Here is an 18289-nt window from a genome sequence, read left to right on the forward strand (position 1 = left end):
ATCATGCAAATCAAAATCACTGAGCTTCTGAAGGAGGACCTCTCTCAAAGGCTGTGAGTTTCAGAGTCTCAGGAAAACACTCGCATTTCAATCTCCCACCTCAGAATGCTCGGACAGGAAGCTTTATATATTGGCTATTTGGGTAGAGGAAATCCTGGTAAATGGCCTGGCTCCAGAACCTGTACCTCTTCATTTCCCCAGCGGCCCACCCATAGGGCAGCAATGAGTAGTTGATGAGTGGAAGAGGAAATAGACTGTTAACTCTATTAAAATCTCAACTTCAAAAGTCAACATTTCGGGAAAATGATAAAAATGCAAGGATAGCATATGGCGTTTTAATTTAAATGACCATCAACATCATGTAAGCCTCGCATTTAAAAAGGGGAAATTAAGAAATGTGCAGAATCACCCGGCAGCCATGAGAATCCGGTGCCATAATTTACAATCTCTGATGAAGTGAGAAACATTTAAGAGGCAAAGTGACAACTGCTGTTAAGCAAAATAGCAACACGGTTTTTAGGCTGTGATGCAGATTTATATTTTGTATTAAAAGGGTATAGACTTGCATTTTAAAATAGTTACAGTTTCTAATATTAATTGACTTTTTTTCAGCTCTTATTATCCATTAGACAATGTTTAACTTTCACAACCATATGAGGTACAGACCATTTTCCTTAAAAATTTCGAGCTTAGAAACTTAGATATAGAGGAGGTAAATAATTTGCACCAGATTAAGCAGCTAGTACCAAACTGAGGTTGAATGCAAGCTCTGCAGTCTGAGGCTAGCAGATATGCTTTTAACAATGATGGGATTAAAACTCCTTGAGTTTCTACAGGGACAAAAAAAAAAAAGTCAATGGGTCATACTGTGCTAGGAGCGGTAGAAGGCAGTTAGAGGTAATAAGTTAACCTTGCATTTAAAATATACAGACCCCGAGAATCAAAAGATTATTTTTAGCTTGTGTTGCATGTATGAGACAGAGTCTCAGAGAAGTTAAGTAATATTTCCAGGGCTCCACAGCTAGTAAGTTGTAGAGCAAGATCTGAAGCCAGATGTGACACCAAAGTCCAGGTCCTTTCTGCTAATTTGTGCTAAAAGTTCAGCATTCCTACTGGGCTCTGTCACTCACATCTGCAATCCTAGCACTTGGGGAGGCCGAGGTCGATGGATTGCCTGAGCTCAGAAATTCGAGACCAGCCTGAGCAACATGGTGAAACCCTATCTCTACTAAAATACAAAAAATTAGCCAGGCATGTCGGCATGCACCTGTAATCCCAGTTACTTGGTACTTGGGAGGCTGAGACAGGAGAATCACTCGAACCTGGGAGGCAGAGGTTGCAGTGAGCCAAGATCACACCACTGCACTCCAGCCTGGGAAACAGAGCGAGACTCCATCTCACAAAAAAAAAAAAAAAAAAAAAAAAAAAAGTTCAGCATTCCTGATTCCATTGCCAATCATGTAGACCATAATTCCTGACGCATGTAAAAAGTGCAATACCATGACTCATGTAAAAAGTACAATATTATGTGGAGGGGGTTCTCTAGAGCTACCTTCAGAATATAGAAAAGTGAGACAATCACCTTGGGCCCAAGCTTTAGGGCAACTGATGTATTACAATAGGTATTGGTTGAGAAGACAGCAAAGAGAGAGTGACTAAATCAGGTGCTAAAACAAATTATGTGTACAAAGTCTCCAGTATCATGTGCATAAATTTATCCCTAATTTAATCAATGTAAAACAAGCAACATCAGTAGAATTGCCTGTCCTAAAGTTGCTTTTTACTTAAAACTCTTCAGTCTGTCAGGAAAAATAGTATACATATGGGCTTATAAAAAAGAGAAGAAGGAAGGATATGGTTGGGGAAATAGGATGAAGAGCGACGGGCAACTAGTGAGATCTTGGGAATGTATCTTCCCTGGTTCATCAAGAAGAAAAAATAATGGTGTTTAGTCTAGAAGCTGCATAATATCTAAGGTGATTTCTTATACAAAGAAGATATAGCAGAAACTATTTTGATTTCTAATTCATTTGGGTCAAAAGACATATTTATATCACTTTGGGACACTTTATGAAATTTAGGGAGAGAATCTAAAGTTTAAGTTATAAAGAAGTGAATACCATGTCAATTTTATTTCATCTTTAGGATATCAGAAATATTTCAAAATAAGTCCTTTATTTGTTGGGTATTTCTGAATTCCAGTTTTGAAGACAATTGTCACCAATGATTTTCTCATCACGTGAACACTTTTGTTCCTCTTAGGATTTCATGCCAAAAATTACAAGAGGGTTTATAATTGAAGGCTATTGATAAGCCAGATTCACCAAACTGCTTTCAACATTAGCAACTTTTTCTTTATCTTGATTTCTACTTAAATGTACATAATTTCCTCACTAAAACATCTTTACAAGGAATAGACAGATTTAAAAAAAAAACATTTTTTTCTTTCCCATACCTCCAAAATAATAGTCAAAAATATACAATCAAAGCTTAGCCAAGCAAGAATACAAATGTGAATAATGTGAGTCAAACCTGAGATCAGATCATTGTGCAAATGTATGGCATCCTTTCTTAATCCCTAGGCAGAAGAAAACAACTGGGTGGCAGACACTTCTAGCTGAGGATGGAAATGGAGGAGAAGGCTGGCAATATACAAATGAAGGAGAAAATACCACACATTCAGCCTGCTGACATCTGCTGCACATGCAAAACGGATTGGACTCTAATCCAGGGTGAAAACAAATGCTTTCTTCCTTCTTTCCTCCTGCTCCCTAGTTTTTGTTGAGTGATGTTCTCATTCTTTTTGCATTCACAGATTAAAATTAATAACAGCATCTGAATTTGAAGTAGGTCCCACTGAATAGTGAACCAGAAGCAAAATGAACTGAAGAAATTAGTAATGAAGCATTTTGAATAGAAAGGGGTCATGGACAAACACAATTTTTTAAAAGCCAGCTTTACCTCAGGATGATGTCCAATTTCAATGTAGGTGCAAATTGGATGAAAAGCCCCCGTTCCACAGGCGTACAAGTGAGTCTGATTATATGCCTTAAGTACCTTGATGAAATTAGCACATTCTTTCTGTAAGACAAAAGGAAAACCAAAGATTTTCAGCAATCAGCATGACTGAGGTGTCCTCTAGGGTGCTAGGCATGCTGGAACAGATTTGTCTTTTGTTTTCTTTTTTTAGCATCCCTTTCACAACATTGTAAGGACTTATTTATTTTTCTATTGTTTTGTTTATATTATAACATGCATTAAAATATAGAGTTTCTTACTCTGATGAGAACAATTATTTTATGCCCTTCCATCAGTCTTTCATTAAAACTATTTTCAATTTATTTATACAAAAGCAGAAAAAAAATTAGATAATCAATAATCACAGGTGATTTTTCCAGAAATAAGGAGAGCGGCAAATTACTTGATTAACTAATGAATTGACTAAACATAATGATGGTGAAAATTTACTAGCAAAAATCAGTTTTCAGTTCCATTTTAGGAAAAGAAAACAAAAATATAATATAATATGACCCTCTAATAAACATAAAGTTTAAACATCATTAGTAATCCATTTTGGAAATATCCAAATGAGTATTCACATGGTAAATAACAAAAACTGCATTCAAAATGATTTTGTTAAAGGCTATAGACTTCCTTAACTACCTTTTTTTTTTCTATAAACATTTGGAATTAAGAACCAAATACGTAACTAGAAATGCAGTTAAGGATCAAGTGTGAGGCCGGGCGCGGTGGCTCAAGCCTGTAATCCCAGCACTTTGGGAGGCCGAGACGGGCGGATCACGAGGTCAGGAGATCGAGACCATCCTGGCTAACACGGTGAAACCCCGTCTCTACTAAAAATATACAAAAAATTAGCCGGGCGAGATGGCGGGCGCCTGTAGTCCCAGCTACTCGAGAGGCTGAGACAGGAGAATGGCGTAAACCCGGGAGGCGGAGCTTGCAGTGAGGTGAGATCCGGCCACTGCACTCCAGCCTGGGCGACAGAGCGAGACTCCGTCTCAAAAAAAAAAAAAAAAAAAAAAGGATCAAGTGTGGACAACAGTACAAGCAAGGCAGGCACACATGACAGGACTGGGTTGTTCCTGGGACTTCTAAGCGTGTCACACTCCCAAAGCCATTCTCTATGACTTGCCAGTTTTCAAGTGAAAGCTCAGAGTGCTTTATGTAGTCAGTTGGAGCTTACAACTGAGGTGGTAAAATTATTTGAGTACATTTCCACATGACATCTGTATTCTATATTTGAAGCTGATTATTTTTGTCTTAATTCCATTGCCCCTGTAAAATAAGGATCAGACAACCAAACTTAAGCAGATTAATTGATATTTAAATTCAAATAATTGCTGTCTATTATCACTTATTTTTCTAGGATGAAACCTGATGATGACCCTAAAATACATTGCCCTAAAAATGAATGTGGCCCATTTAAAGTAAAATGCTAAAGCTTCTAGTTATGACTCCTCCCTCATGCTTTCCTAACATATGCTGAGTACTTTGGGGGTAACTAAAATAAACATAATTTCTTCCACTGTTTTGCTACACAGATCCTGAGTCTTTCTTTTGTCTGGTAAGGCACTACAATGTTTAAAATTACTCTCTGAAATAAATTGATCTTGCAAGTTGTTATGAGGAAAAATTTCCTAGCTTAAAAGGTATGTGGATCTCATCCGTGTTTCACTTTAAATAGGGTACCTCTTAGGTAAAACTATGAAACAGATATAACTTAACTTCCACTACTCTTAGCAACAAGCTCTCCATTCTGTAAGAGTCTCTCTTCCTTCCCCAAGAGAATAGGGCATGAAGGCTTGGGCAGAGGAAAGAGGTTGTGGAAAGGGAAACATCTGATAAACTCATTTACAAACCCGGCATTCATGAGCCTTACCCAAAGGATTTATTTGTGTTCTTAAAAAAATTTCAGTCATTTGCAAAGAAGCCATTTTCAGAAAAATGTTTACTTTGAAACACGTAGGTGGCCACATACTCTGCTTTTATATAAAGATAATCATCTCTGATTGTGGGCTCAATATGATAGTATTCCAGATTAGAAATAACCAGTTCCAGCACCATACGCTGAAACTAAGAAATTGGCTGTGTACATATTGGTAAGCAAACAGATATCCTAATAAATAATAGTGGCAAACCCAGATGGATGTCTTTTTCATTCTAGAAAAAAACAGGATTTCAGTTTGCATGCCATGCCTTTATAGATATGCATGCAATTTTTTCCACAAACCCAATTTTTTAGTCTTATCAGTGTCACCTAACTACCTCCTTAGAAATATGACAGTGGAAATTACTTCTCCATAATAAATAAGGAAGAACATATTTTACCAGTAAGAATACTTGTGAACAAAACAAAGGCTCATGTCACCTCTGCAACTGTTATGAATCATAATATCACAGAATTTGTGGGCTCTTTATCTCTTACAGATTGAATAACTGATTAGCAATTTATAGTGACTACATCTGTCCTTCGAAGGAAATTAGCAGATTGTAATTAATGACTGAAAAACTCTCAGGGTTCTTGCTAACTATGAAATTGGGCTCCACTGAATATCATAATTTTAATTTGTTCTCTATTAACTACTAAAGAGGAACCACTATAACATGACAACAATTCCCCTACAGAGCTGTTGGAACAAAATCAATCACAGGACCATAGCTGTGAAACCTGGCAAAGGGTTCTACCGAGAGTGCTGATAACAGGATTCTATCTTTTTACTAAGCAACTAGACCCACTCTATTGGCCTAAGGCCTGGAATGATCCCCTTCATTTCCCCACTGAACTCTCCCAGTTGGCAGCAGGTTGTATTGTTACCATGCCCTGGGGGCAAGCTCAATATTACTTTGAAAGTGGAGGTTGATGCAAATAGAATGGAGAGAAATTTCTTGGGCTTAGAGGATATAAAGATGCTTGAAATAAAACAAAGGAATGGAAGGAAATACTTTCAAATTTGGTTAAAAATAGCTGAGAGAAGACTCATCAAGAACAATGGAGGAGGAAAGTGTATTAAAAGAACTGGACAGAGAAGAAGCAAAAACTTGACAGAGACATTGTTAGTAAGGATTTGTTCTTAACAGAAAACCTACATAAAAGAGTATCAATCCTGTCATTCATTTGCCTTCCTTCTCTAGCTTGTTGCTGCCAAGGTTTTCGAGTGTTCCAAAACAGGATATTCATTTTATTTGGAAGCAGCTTGGACATTCCTCTAAAAAAGAAGGAAGCGTGGCAGAAAAAGGAAACGCACTTCACACATTTCTGCTCTAGGGAGACAGAAGAAGAGTGTTTCTGACCTTTTCTTGAACCATGATGATTCTTAAAACTCAGAATGTAATGTACTTTTTGGCCTTAAACTACTGCACTGCTTTGCTCAGCACTGGAGGATTTACAATGTAATAAAGAGAGTGGAATCAGTTCGAAATGAATTCATTTTTCAAACCTTGATCCTTTTTGGAATTTAAGTTGATGAACACAGACAAGTTTAGCAACAAGTTGACTTCCCAAGAATCAGGCAACCATACTGACCTCTTATTTTACTGAAATGTTCTCCAGAGCAACAGTGTTATAGATTGTTAGCTAGAAATAAAAGTAAGGGCAGTTATAAACCAGTAAAATCCAAGGCCACACCTGAGGAGTAATGATTCATCACCCTTAGTGACAAACCACTTACACTTATGTTTTTAAGGGTCTCTGGTCTTTCCATATCAAAGGAATGAGAAATTATGTATAAAGATATTACCTGGAGTAATAAATTTAGAAGAAAATGTCTACCCCTAGGAAAAGATACAGGAGCCAAAAGCACAGTGATTCAAAAACAAACATTGCAGATATGAAGCACTGATTAGACTGTGTTACACAGACTTTTCCTGGACGGTTACAAAAATAAAGTCCATCCATCTGTCAAAACAACTGCTCCATGCATGAAAATTAAAACAGAACTGAGGTGTTTTTAACTAACTTCCGATAATTATACTTTCTACAAAAGAATATGATTTACCTCCAATTCCAATTACCTCCTTGCATGTTCTTAAATTCTGGATGGAGCAGTTAAATTTTACTCTAAGTAAGCGAAGAGAAAAGGAGAGAAGACTTGTGAACGTGAACAATCTCTATTCAAATATATTCAGTTCATGATTAAATCAAACAGCTTGTTCTGGCTCAACTACAAATCAGTCCAAAATGAATGGGTAGCATATAACATTGACTCAGGTCAGTGAGAATTCATGTAAAAAGAAAAAAATGCTTCTAACCCATCGATAGTTTATGTAGAAATATTTTGGTGCATAATCTAGCAGCTGGGAAAGCAAAGGAAATCTTTTCCTATCATGATGGGTGGATACATTTATGCCTGAAAACCCATTAATAAGCTTAATTCCTGAAGTTAATCTGTTGACTTTCTTTTTCTCTGGTCAGTTTATTTGGCAAGCTAGCTGAATACTGGAATCTTCGTGCCAAAGCAGTAATCCGTGAGATTGTTCCTGTCACTCACTTTATCCCTTCCTCTATTTAAGCTTTTCCGCACTTATCTGGCAATAATGTTTAGTCTTTTTTTTTTTCTTTTAACCTTGTGCTATTACAGCTGTAATCCGATCATCCATAATTGCGTCTTTCTAATACTTTACTATTCACTAAAGGATGTTAGAAATCTCTTCTCCAAAGAGGCTTATCTAATAAAACTAAAATATAAACCATGTTGTAATTATGATATTAGCCTTCTAATGTTGAATTTGTGACTTGGAATTTTTTTAACATTCACCTTTTAAAGTGATGAATAGGCAGTTCTGTCCATTTTGGGAGGCATTTTTACCATCAGTATTTAGAATATGCCATAATAAAATGAATTGAACTTTCCATATCAATGCTTTTATATTTTTTAGAGATCTAAAATAATACTGATTTAACTAACACAACAAAGTTAGCAATATTACATAGCCAGTAATTTTGGTATGTAAGCATATTCATATTAATTGAACTATATCACCATTAAACCTATGATAACTGAAAAACAACTTTTAAAGTGGCTTGAATTATATGATTAAACTAAATGAAGACTCTCTGTATAAGGCTCCCAAATTATTTTACTTAAATGTTCATTGCAGTTAAGTGCCCAATTTGACTGCTCTTTTCCCTCTAGATTGACTATTTGTTTTAAAGTTCTAGAAATATTGTTCAAGATTCTATAAACATTTTTCTTTCAAATTACTTGAAACCTTCAAACATGTTCAAAATGATTATCCACATAGGCACCATAGACCATGCTATCAGCAAAAGCTGACCGCTGTGATTTTCTTTTATTTAAAGGAGTTCAAAAAAATTCACTTTGAAATTCTGTGTGGACCATAGAAGCTTATGGTATCGATTTTTAGGCTTATGTTTTCTTTTATATTATACTGTCACTCGGATTCATCATGATGTGTGCCATTCATTTGCATGATTTGGCTGTGGTCCATTATATGTACCTAGCATAACCTTTCTTTATCTCATATTACAATAAATGCAGACAATTGCAAATATTCTGGGAAATGTACATAAATATGTTTCCTACCAAACCAGGAAAATGATGAATTACTCACAATCCTCATCCTTATTTCAAAAATGATATTCAGTGGTTTCCAATTTTATGCCCGGGGCTGAATATTTAGTGTTCATGCCTTAATGCAACCAAGTCATTTGCTTACATCAAGTAAGGAGAGTTGCAATCTAAAGGAATTTATTGTGGACAAAATTATTTGGCGTATTTAATTCTAGCATACATGCCTTTACCATAACAGAAATCATTACACATAAAAGAGAGATGAACTGCATCTTTAATTGCACGTGAGATGTAACCTTAGGAAAAGACAGAAAAACTGAGCCCATAATTTAGAAGAATGCTTGATTTCATTGCCATCTACCTCCTTTCTACCTCCTGTCTTGCCTAATATCAAACATTAATTTTTGTTGGAGTCCTTAAAGTCCAAAGTACTAAAGTCTGTTTTTTTTTTTTTTTTTGAGACGGAGTCTGGCTCTGTCGCCCAGGCTGGAGTGCATGGAGTGCAGTGGCCGGATCTCAGCTCACTGCAAGCTACACCTCCAGGGTTTACGCCATTCTCCTGCCTCAGCCTCCCGAGTAGCTGGAACTACAGGTGCCCTCCACCTCGCCCGGCTAGTTTTTTGTATTTTAGTAGAGACGGGGTTTCACCGCGTTAGCCAGGATGGTCTCGATCTCCTGACCTTGTGATCCACCCGTCTCGGCCTCCCAAAGTGCTGGGATTACAGGCTTAAGCCACCGCGCCCGGCCCTAAAGTCTGTTTTATAGTTATAATATAAAATATTATCTTAATGCATCTTATAATAATTGGAGACTCTAATCAAGTTTAGTGTTTGTTACATACACACTGATGTATGACTTATTCAAATGCAAGTGCCTACGGCATATTTCACATGTATACTCTTGTCCTTTTCTTCCTTTGTTCATGACCAAAAATGTAGTTGATTTAAAAGGAGATTAAAAAGTAGAACATTCAGAAAGAAAGAACTTTTGCAATATAAAACGGTTTGAAAAGAAGTCAAGTGCCCACAGGGTAAATGAACTATCAAACCAGAGTTGTGAGACTGTCTTATAGGCTGAACTCCATTTTCTCAAAATTCATACCTTGAAACTCTAATCTCTACCATCTGGGAATATGACTCTACATGGGGATAGGGACATTAAGGAGGTGACTAAGTCAAAATGAGGCCCTTAGCGTAGACCCTAATCCAACCTGGCTGGTGTCTTTATAAGAAGAAGAAACTTGGACACATAAGGAGACATCGGGGGCATGAGTGCACAGAGGAAGGGCCATGTGAATAGGCAGCAAGAGGACAGTCATCTGCAAGCCAAGGAGAGGAGGCTCAGAGGAACTCAACCCTGCTTACACCTTGAACTTGGACTTCTAGCCTCCAGAACTGGAACATAAATTTCTGTTGTTTTAGCCAACCAGTCTGTGCCACTTTATTATGCTAGCCCTAATGGAGTAATACAAACATTAAAAAGAAAGTGGGTAATTGGAGGCAATCTGCTGCTTAGTCAAAATATACTTAAATTTATTGCTTAAAATATTTTGACCATCAGAACATACATGGTATCATAATTTTGTCACCCATAAGCCAACTTTGGATCTTCTGCTTTGTACAGAATTAGATATTAAAGAGGACATTTTACAAATTTCATTTTTTTCGGCATAATTTTATTATTTCTTCAAATATCATCCATATATCATAATCTTCCCAAATATGCACATATATGTGGATATTTGTATGTAAACCGTATGCATATATCAACTTGTAGAAATAATTTATGCATGCATTTAAATTTCAGAAATTAGGAATTTTTAAATTTATATTTATTGATATGTAATGAAGATGTTACTTATTCAAGGATATTTGCATTTGAAAAGGTATTCTCAAAAACTTTAAGAAAAAAACATGTAGGGCAAAACGAACAATTTCATAATGGTGAAACAGAAATGGGGGTAATTACTTGTATCAGTCTTACACCTTAGAGCAGGGGTTCCCAAACCCCAGGTAGACTGGTACCAGTCAGTGGCCTGTTAAGAACAGGCTGCATAGCAGGAGGTGAGCAGTAGGCCAGCCAGCACTACTGCCTGAGCTCCGCCTTCTGTCTGAATCTAACGCTGCCGCATTAGATTCTCATAGGAGGTTGAACACTTCTATGAACTGTGCATACAAGGGACCTAGGTTGAGGTCTCCTTGTGAGAATCTAATTAATATCTGACGATCTGTGGTGGAACAGTTTCATCCCGAAACCATCCCCTTTTTGGCCCATGGAAAAATTGTCTTCTACGAAACCAGTTCCTGATGCCAAAAAGATTGGGGAACCACTGCTTTAAAGTCAGTTAGACATGGGTTAAAATTACTCAGGCATTTTCCATTTGCTGTGTGACTATAACAAAGTTACTTAGAATCTCTGAGCCTGAGTGTCCTCAACTAAAAATGAGATTAAGGATATATTCATGTAAATTACTTAGCATGATGACTAGCACTTATTAATTGATAGGTAACTGGTTATCCAATTCTTTTTTTTTTTTTTTTTTGAGATGGAGTTTCACTCTTGTTGCCCAGGCTGGAGTGCAATGGTGCGATCTTGGCTCACCGCAACCTCCATCTCCCGGGTTCAAGCGATTTTCCTGCCTCAGCCTCCCGAGTAGCTGGGATTACACGCATGCGCCACCACCGTGACTAATTTTGTATTTTTAGTAGAGACAGGGTTTCTCTATGTTGGTCAGCCTGGTCTTGAATTCCTGACCTCAAGTGATCCACCCGCCTCGGCCTCCCAAAGTGTTGGGATTACAGGCGTGAGCCACCGTGCCCGGCCCCAATGTTTTTTTTTTTTTTTTTTGAGACGGAGTCTCGCTTTGTCGCCCAGACTGGAGTGCAGTGGCCAGATCTCCGCTCGCTGCAAGCTCCGCCTCCCGGGTTTACGCCATTCTCCTGCCTCAGCCTCCCGAGTAGCTGGGACTACAGGCATCCGCCACTTCACCTGGCTAGTTTTTTGTATTTTTTAGTAGAGACGGGGTTTCACCGTGTTAGCCAGTATGGTCTCGATCTCCTGACCTCGTGATCCGCCCGTCTCGGTCTCCCAAAGTGCTGGGATTACAGGCTTGAGCCACCGCGCCCAGCCCCCAATTCTTAAAATAATTAAACTTCACTATTGTTTGGATATTTCTCTGACTGCTTAACTCTCACACTCTTCTACATATTATGCCATTTCACAAATTATGACGAGCTCCATTATGAATAGTTCATTGTTTGAAAGGATGCAGTTAACAGAGTTTAAGCCCATGCTTAAACAGAGACAGATTTTTAAAAATTGGTTTTGAGTATTACTTTATGCCCATTTCAGCTACCAAGGGCAATTGCATTTTGTTCAATAGAATTTATATGAAATCCTAGTCCTCTGGCAGTGAAGGCTTATAAATTATAATCACTCTTGTTATCAAAGCAGTAAAAATGCCATGATTCTTGTCTCAATACAACAGCAAATACAGCATGCGTTAGTCAATAGCTGTGGCAGAATTGTATTGTGCCAACTGAAATAAGCTAGAAAAATATTTCCTCAAATTCCCTTTCCTACAGGTTGGTTTAGGCTGGCTATCAATGAAATCTGCATGAGGTTTGGGAGGTATAAATTAAGCTGCAACCATTACACTCCCCAGGTTGTTCTGATCTGCTGGCCATATTGTTAGCGTGGGGCAGTACCAGGGCTTCCAGGTCCTCTGGCTTCCACCAAATCTCATTTGTTAGTTTCTACCAGACTGAGTCCTGATATTTGTATAGCTCCATGACAAAAGGCATCCGTTTCTTCTTTAAGTCACCCAAATCGACCCAAACAAAGTTAGAGGTAGTAAAAGACAGACTCTGGTCCTAGTTTATGCTGTGGGTCTCAGTTCGTCCTTACTCTTCCTACTTCATGTCCGGCTTTTCTTCTATAAACATCAACAACTATAGTTACCTACAACAACCTCACACCCACTACCTGTCTCAGGCAGTAGCCTTCCATAGAATTCTTCACCAGCTCTCATGATTGTATAAGGTCTAATTCCCATAACAGAACTCTTTCTATATCAATCACACAGGTGGTCTCTGATAAAACCATTATGAAAAGATACATCTTACAGCCATAGACTAGCTGATTGTGATATGTAATATAAAGGGAAGATAAATTTGACCTATTTAAAAACACACACATGCTCACTGTATGAACTAATGACTAAAGGTCATTAGTTAATAATTTTATTTACTTCTAAATATGAAATATTTCTGCTTTTTAAATGCATATTAAAATCTATAATCAAAAAGTTGTATTAATGTTGGTATCATTTCAAGCACAATACTAAAAAACCTATCTTTTAGCATTGAATACATGTGGAATAAACACATGCACACATGTATGCATACGTAAGTTACATTTAACACCATGGATAGCATGGATAGTACAGTATATTTTGCACCTAATTTGAATGGAACAGTGAGAAGCTTCAGGAATTTTCTGCTCTTAAAGCCAAAAGCCAAGATTCTCCATCTCTAGAAATAGTGTGTCAAGTTTTCAGAGCTACCATAATTTTGCAGTCTGTTTTCCTTGCTACCAACTAAAAAGGCTAAAAGTAAGTAGATGTATATTAAAATTAAATGGCAGAACTTCGGGAAAGTTTCATGAGGTCCTGCAGACATAAGAAGTTGATGATTTTTATTGTTATTGCACAAATGAGTTTTACTGTTATTGCACAAATGATTTTTACTGTTTTTTTTACTAGGTCAAGTAAAAGGAAAGCAGTCAAAAGTTGGTGATGGCATATTTGTCTTGAGACATAGCATATCTAAGTAAAATATTATTAGAGTCCCTGTTAAATACAAGATATGATGGGCAGTGTGCTCTCAGAAATGAGTAGAAATCCACTTATGAAGATTATCAGACACATATAGAAGAATACTAAACACAAGTATTAGAAACTACATTTCAGTGGGACCTGGATCAACTTGCTAAATATGAGGAAAGAAGATATTGGCCAAAATCTTTTCTGCTGAAGGAACTGGTCAAATCACGATAATGGACCTTCCAGATTGTAAAATACTTACTGTACTCTAAAAGTATGTACACTGATGCACGGATGAATTATGGTGTCCAGTCAAATCTAAATAATAATTTGTTAACCAATGCCAAATATTTCATCTTCATTTCAGCCACTTAAGGATGCAATTGAAATTTCCAGTAAAAAGAAACATAAATCAAAATCTCCAAATCTTCTGAAAGATTTTTATAAAATGTCTCTATTTCAAATGCTAGCCTTACTTTGCATAAATACATAAATAAATAAAATGCATTTAAATTTTAATCCTGACCCTAAAAGGTTTCCAAAAGTTTCAGTTTATCTGTACGAGACTTGGTTCATGGCAAATCAAACATAATTAATACCAACTTATTTGACTGTATTAGTAAAATATATTAATTCAAAATATGAATACTACCTAACTTCTGAAATAAACTTAATGACAAAGTTTTATTTGCTATGTATCTTTTACCTTATATGCAAAATTTGCTTGTTTAATTGCTTGAAAAGAAATATGGACTTGTAACCAAATACAAGTCACCTAAACGAGTTAATATACGAAATGCATTTAGATCAATACCAGGTATAAAGCAAGCTCTCCATAAGTGCTGGATATTATTATACTACTTCTGAAGGCTAGAGTTAAACTGTAATTATTTGGTTCAGCATATCAGATATTTACTCACAAACAGATATACACATACATATGAAAGATACATACATATGAAAATCTACGCTCATTTCTGTGACATGTGATAAGGCATTTACTGGCGTTCACCAAAAATCAGTTATCTGTACAACTGAAGTGTCATCAAAATTCTTGATGAAAATCGTATTTTAAAATGGATAAACTGACCATATTCTTTCATTTGTAAGATTATCCAGAGTGTCTACATAAAATTGCAATCAATATTTTCAAAAATTATAAAGGGTCTGGGGTTTTACCCTATTTGTAAGATAATGAGTTAGCCTACCAGGCTTTCATGAATACTAACAAAAGATTTGTGACTCAGGGTTCAGAGGTAAAGGACTTTATTACTCACAGAAATAGTACTAGCTAGAGTATTAGAATTTCTTGTGCTATTTCCACTGGGTATTCGGAGGAGGGTCAGATAATACCTATACATGTGGTGAGTTGCATTATAGGAGAGGAACTCTGGATGAGAAAACCGAAATATTATATAATAGATATAGCATGCTGACCTTTAGATATTGAGGGAGATATTATGTTGATTGCACTGGACAGTGCGCGTATCTGCCCTTTGCTTCAGAGGGAGACATTTTCTCTATTTCCCAAGACCATTTGCAAAGCAACGTTCTACTTTAGAGGAAGACACTATCATAACTGTATAAACAGTTTTTTTGAAAAAAAAACAACAAAACAATTTTTTATTATACTTTAAGTTCTAGGGTACATGTGTACAATGTACAGGTTTGTTGCATATGTATACATGTGCCATGTTGGTGTGCTGCACCCATTAACTCATCATTTACATTAGGTATATCTCTTAATGCTATCTCTCCTCACTACCCCCACCCCACGACAGGGCCCGGTGTATGATGTTCCCCACCCTGTGTCTAAGTGTTCTCATTGTTCAGTTCCCACCTATGAGTAAGAACATGCAGTGTTTAGTTTTCTGTCCTTGCGATAGTTTGCTCAGAATGATGGTTTCCAGCTTAATCCATTTTCCTACAAAGGACATGAACTCACCCTTTATATGGCTGCATAATATTCCATGGTATATATGTGCCACATTTTCTTAATCCAGTCTATCATTGATGGACATTTGGGTTGGTTCCAAGTCTTTGCTATTGAGAATAGTGCCGCAATAAACATACGTGTGCATGTGTCTTTACAGCAGCATGATGTATAATCCTTTGGATATATCCCCACGTGTGCATGTGTCTTTATAGCAGCATCATTTATAATCCTTTGGGTATACATCCAGTAATGGGATGGCTGGGTCAAACAATATTTCTAGTTTTAAATCCTTGAGGAATCACCACACTATCTTCCACAATGGCTGAACTAGTTTACAGTCCCACCAACAGTGTAAAAGTGTTCCTATTTCTCCACATCTACCTATCTGACAAAGGGCTAATATCCAGAATCTACAAAGAACTTAAACAAATTTACAAGAAAAAAATCAAACCCCATCAAAAAGTGGGAGAAGGATATTAGCAGACACTTCTCAAAAAAAGACATTTATGCAGCCAACAGACACATGAAAAAATGCTCATCATCACTGGTCATCAGAGAAATGCAAATCAAAACCACAATGAGATACCATCTCACACCAGTTAGAATGGCGATCAATAAGAAGTCATAAACAGTTTCTGTAAAACAGTGTGCAAAAAGGTAGTCAGGACCTCTGCTTATAAGATGTGAGAAATGTGAAGAACCATGAAAAACTATATTCCAACAATTATACATGAGGATTTTGAAATTTAGTGTAATTTTATTATTTGATAGACTCCTAAATTAGAAGGTAATTCTAATTATTCACTTAATGCAGTTTTATTATGTCTCGATGTACCCAAAATAAAATTTAAAAAAATTAAAAGTTAGAGTCAAATTTGACCTTTGAAAAAGTAATGAAATTTAAGGGTTGACATAGGCATTTTGGAATGCACTGTAACTTAAGATGCATGTGCAGCTTTACAGTCTCAATTGCATTCACTTGGCAAAAATTAGTGCTATTGAGGTCCTGCAATTTGAGCCACAGTAAACATGATAGACATTATAATATATCATATCATTAAGAGGAGTAACAACTAAGGACAAATATATAAAAATAAATCCCTCAAGAATGTTAAAAAGTCTCAAAGTTCAGGTGCATGATACAACACTTTGAAATGTATCCAAGAATCAGAATGTTATGAGAGTCTGCTTTTTTGTTCCTCTCAGATGGTTGAAATTTTGATTTCCAATGATGTTCAAAATATTTCTAACAGTCATACGGTTGCCATTTGGTTTTATTGAAATTTAGTGCAAAGAGAGATGGTTTAGTAGGATAAACAAAGAAGATTCAAAGAGCTATTGATTCAAAACAGATTCTTTCACCAGCTTAGAATGTATTCAGCTTTCATTTGCAAAACAGGGTCAACGAAGTTAAGCCATCAATAGAAATGTTACTGTGTATAACAAAGTGAATTTTAAGCACTAGAAAAATACCAAAAATGGGAGCAAAGGTGAATAACAGCAGCCAGAATACAGGTATCTTGACTGTATTTATTTCCTTATCCAGGGTCTCTGTCCAATAGTATTATATGCTGTATTATATGTATGTTTTTCAAGTAACAGCTCTCAAGTAACAGCAATGGAAAAATTCATGAGCATTTCACTACTCTAACGCTAAAAATTCCATGGTAATTTGAAGGTTTAGAATCTACAATACGAAAAAAGACATATTAATATGATGATTTGTTTTATATCCTGTACATTCAGTTCTATAAGAGAAAATTAAATTTAGATGAATATCATAAATGTCATCACCAGCACAGGCACGCACACACTCTATATAGAAAAAATATATAAATATACACAAAAGCAATATTAAAAGATATATATATTTATCAGATAAAATATATATATCAGATAAAATATATGTATTTAAAATATACAATTATTTCTTATTAATATATATATTTATCTGATGATGATATATATATATTTATCTGATAATCGGATATATATATATGAGAGAGAGAGAGCAGAAAGTATAACTATGTGCCTCAAGCTACAGGCTTGCTCTTTAACAACAAAGTCCATTCTTTGTGTAATAGTTGCTTGAATTACAGCTGTTGATTTAATATATGTGTTTGGTGCAAAACTGGGCAGAGAGTAATGACGAGTTATATTATCCCAGCTGCCTGAGGGAATGAGGAGAGGTTTCGCTTTTCTGTATGATACCATACTCAGTGACACAGAAACTATGTAGGTTCAACCCTGTGGCATGTCCTGGCTTCTGGTTTACTGTGTTGTCATAGCCACAGGAACGAACTTTTCCTTAACTAGGCCTAAGAATGGCCCACTCTAAAAGTGCATAAGGTTAACCAGTGTCTTGACCCCTCTTTTCCTATTGTAGCCTTCTATCTGAATCTAGTGCTGCAAAGTCCTTTACCCAGTGTGACTTGTTTAAAGGCACTTCATTTCCAGTGGACTTTTCAAGGAAATCAGTAGGAAATGGTAAGCACCGGCTCCGGAAATCAGGGATAACAAGTAAGGAGGTTGTTTGTTTACTTTACTATAAATGTTCAGGTCAGTTCCTATTTTGGTTACAATCCTGTCTTGGAGCCCTGATGGCTGCCATAGCCACTCACACCCATTCTTGTGGTTTTCAGTATTATGCGAGCCCTTTGAAAGGAATCGTTGTCCATAAGTCACAGCTGACTATTATTTACTCAAGATACAGTGCAGAATTTCCATCAAACTGTCCTTGTATCACTTTGGAAATCATATGTCAAATGAAAGAAAAAGTCTCTTTCTTCTTGATATTTATTTCTTACTGTTTATTTAAATCATTGTTAAAAATAATAATGCTATTTATTTTCTTGTGTTTATTAAGGAAGGGATGTTACAAATCCCAGGGAGCCATCCAATAGCTATTTCTAAAATCATATATTAAGAAAGAAATGCAAAAATTGCATCTGTAAATTAAAGTCCAAAAATAACCAATGA

At 36.3% G+C, this 18289-nt stretch overlaps 1 protein-coding gene across 1 annotated transcript in view; it reads right to left on the reverse strand.

Moving 5' to 3' along the window:
* SEMA3A (semaphorin 3A) overlaps positions 1–18289 on the reverse strand; it is a 220546-nt gene that overhangs the window by 129865 nt on the left and 72392 nt on the right. The window contains exon 4 of the mRNA XM_033193060.1: positions 2962–3081. Within this exon, the coding sequence (XP_033048951.1) occupies positions 2962–3081 (120 nt within the window). The remainder of the gene's footprint in view (positions 1–2961; positions 3082–18289) is intronic.

This window comes from Trachypithecus francoisi, unplaced genomic scaffold (genome assembly GCF_009764315.1).
Source record: "Trachypithecus francoisi isolate TF-2019V2 unplaced genomic scaffold, Tfra_2.0 Lachesis_group4, whole genome shotgun sequence".
Lineage (NCBI taxonomy): Eukaryota > Metazoa > Chordata > Mammalia > Primates > Cercopithecidae > Trachypithecus > Trachypithecus francoisi.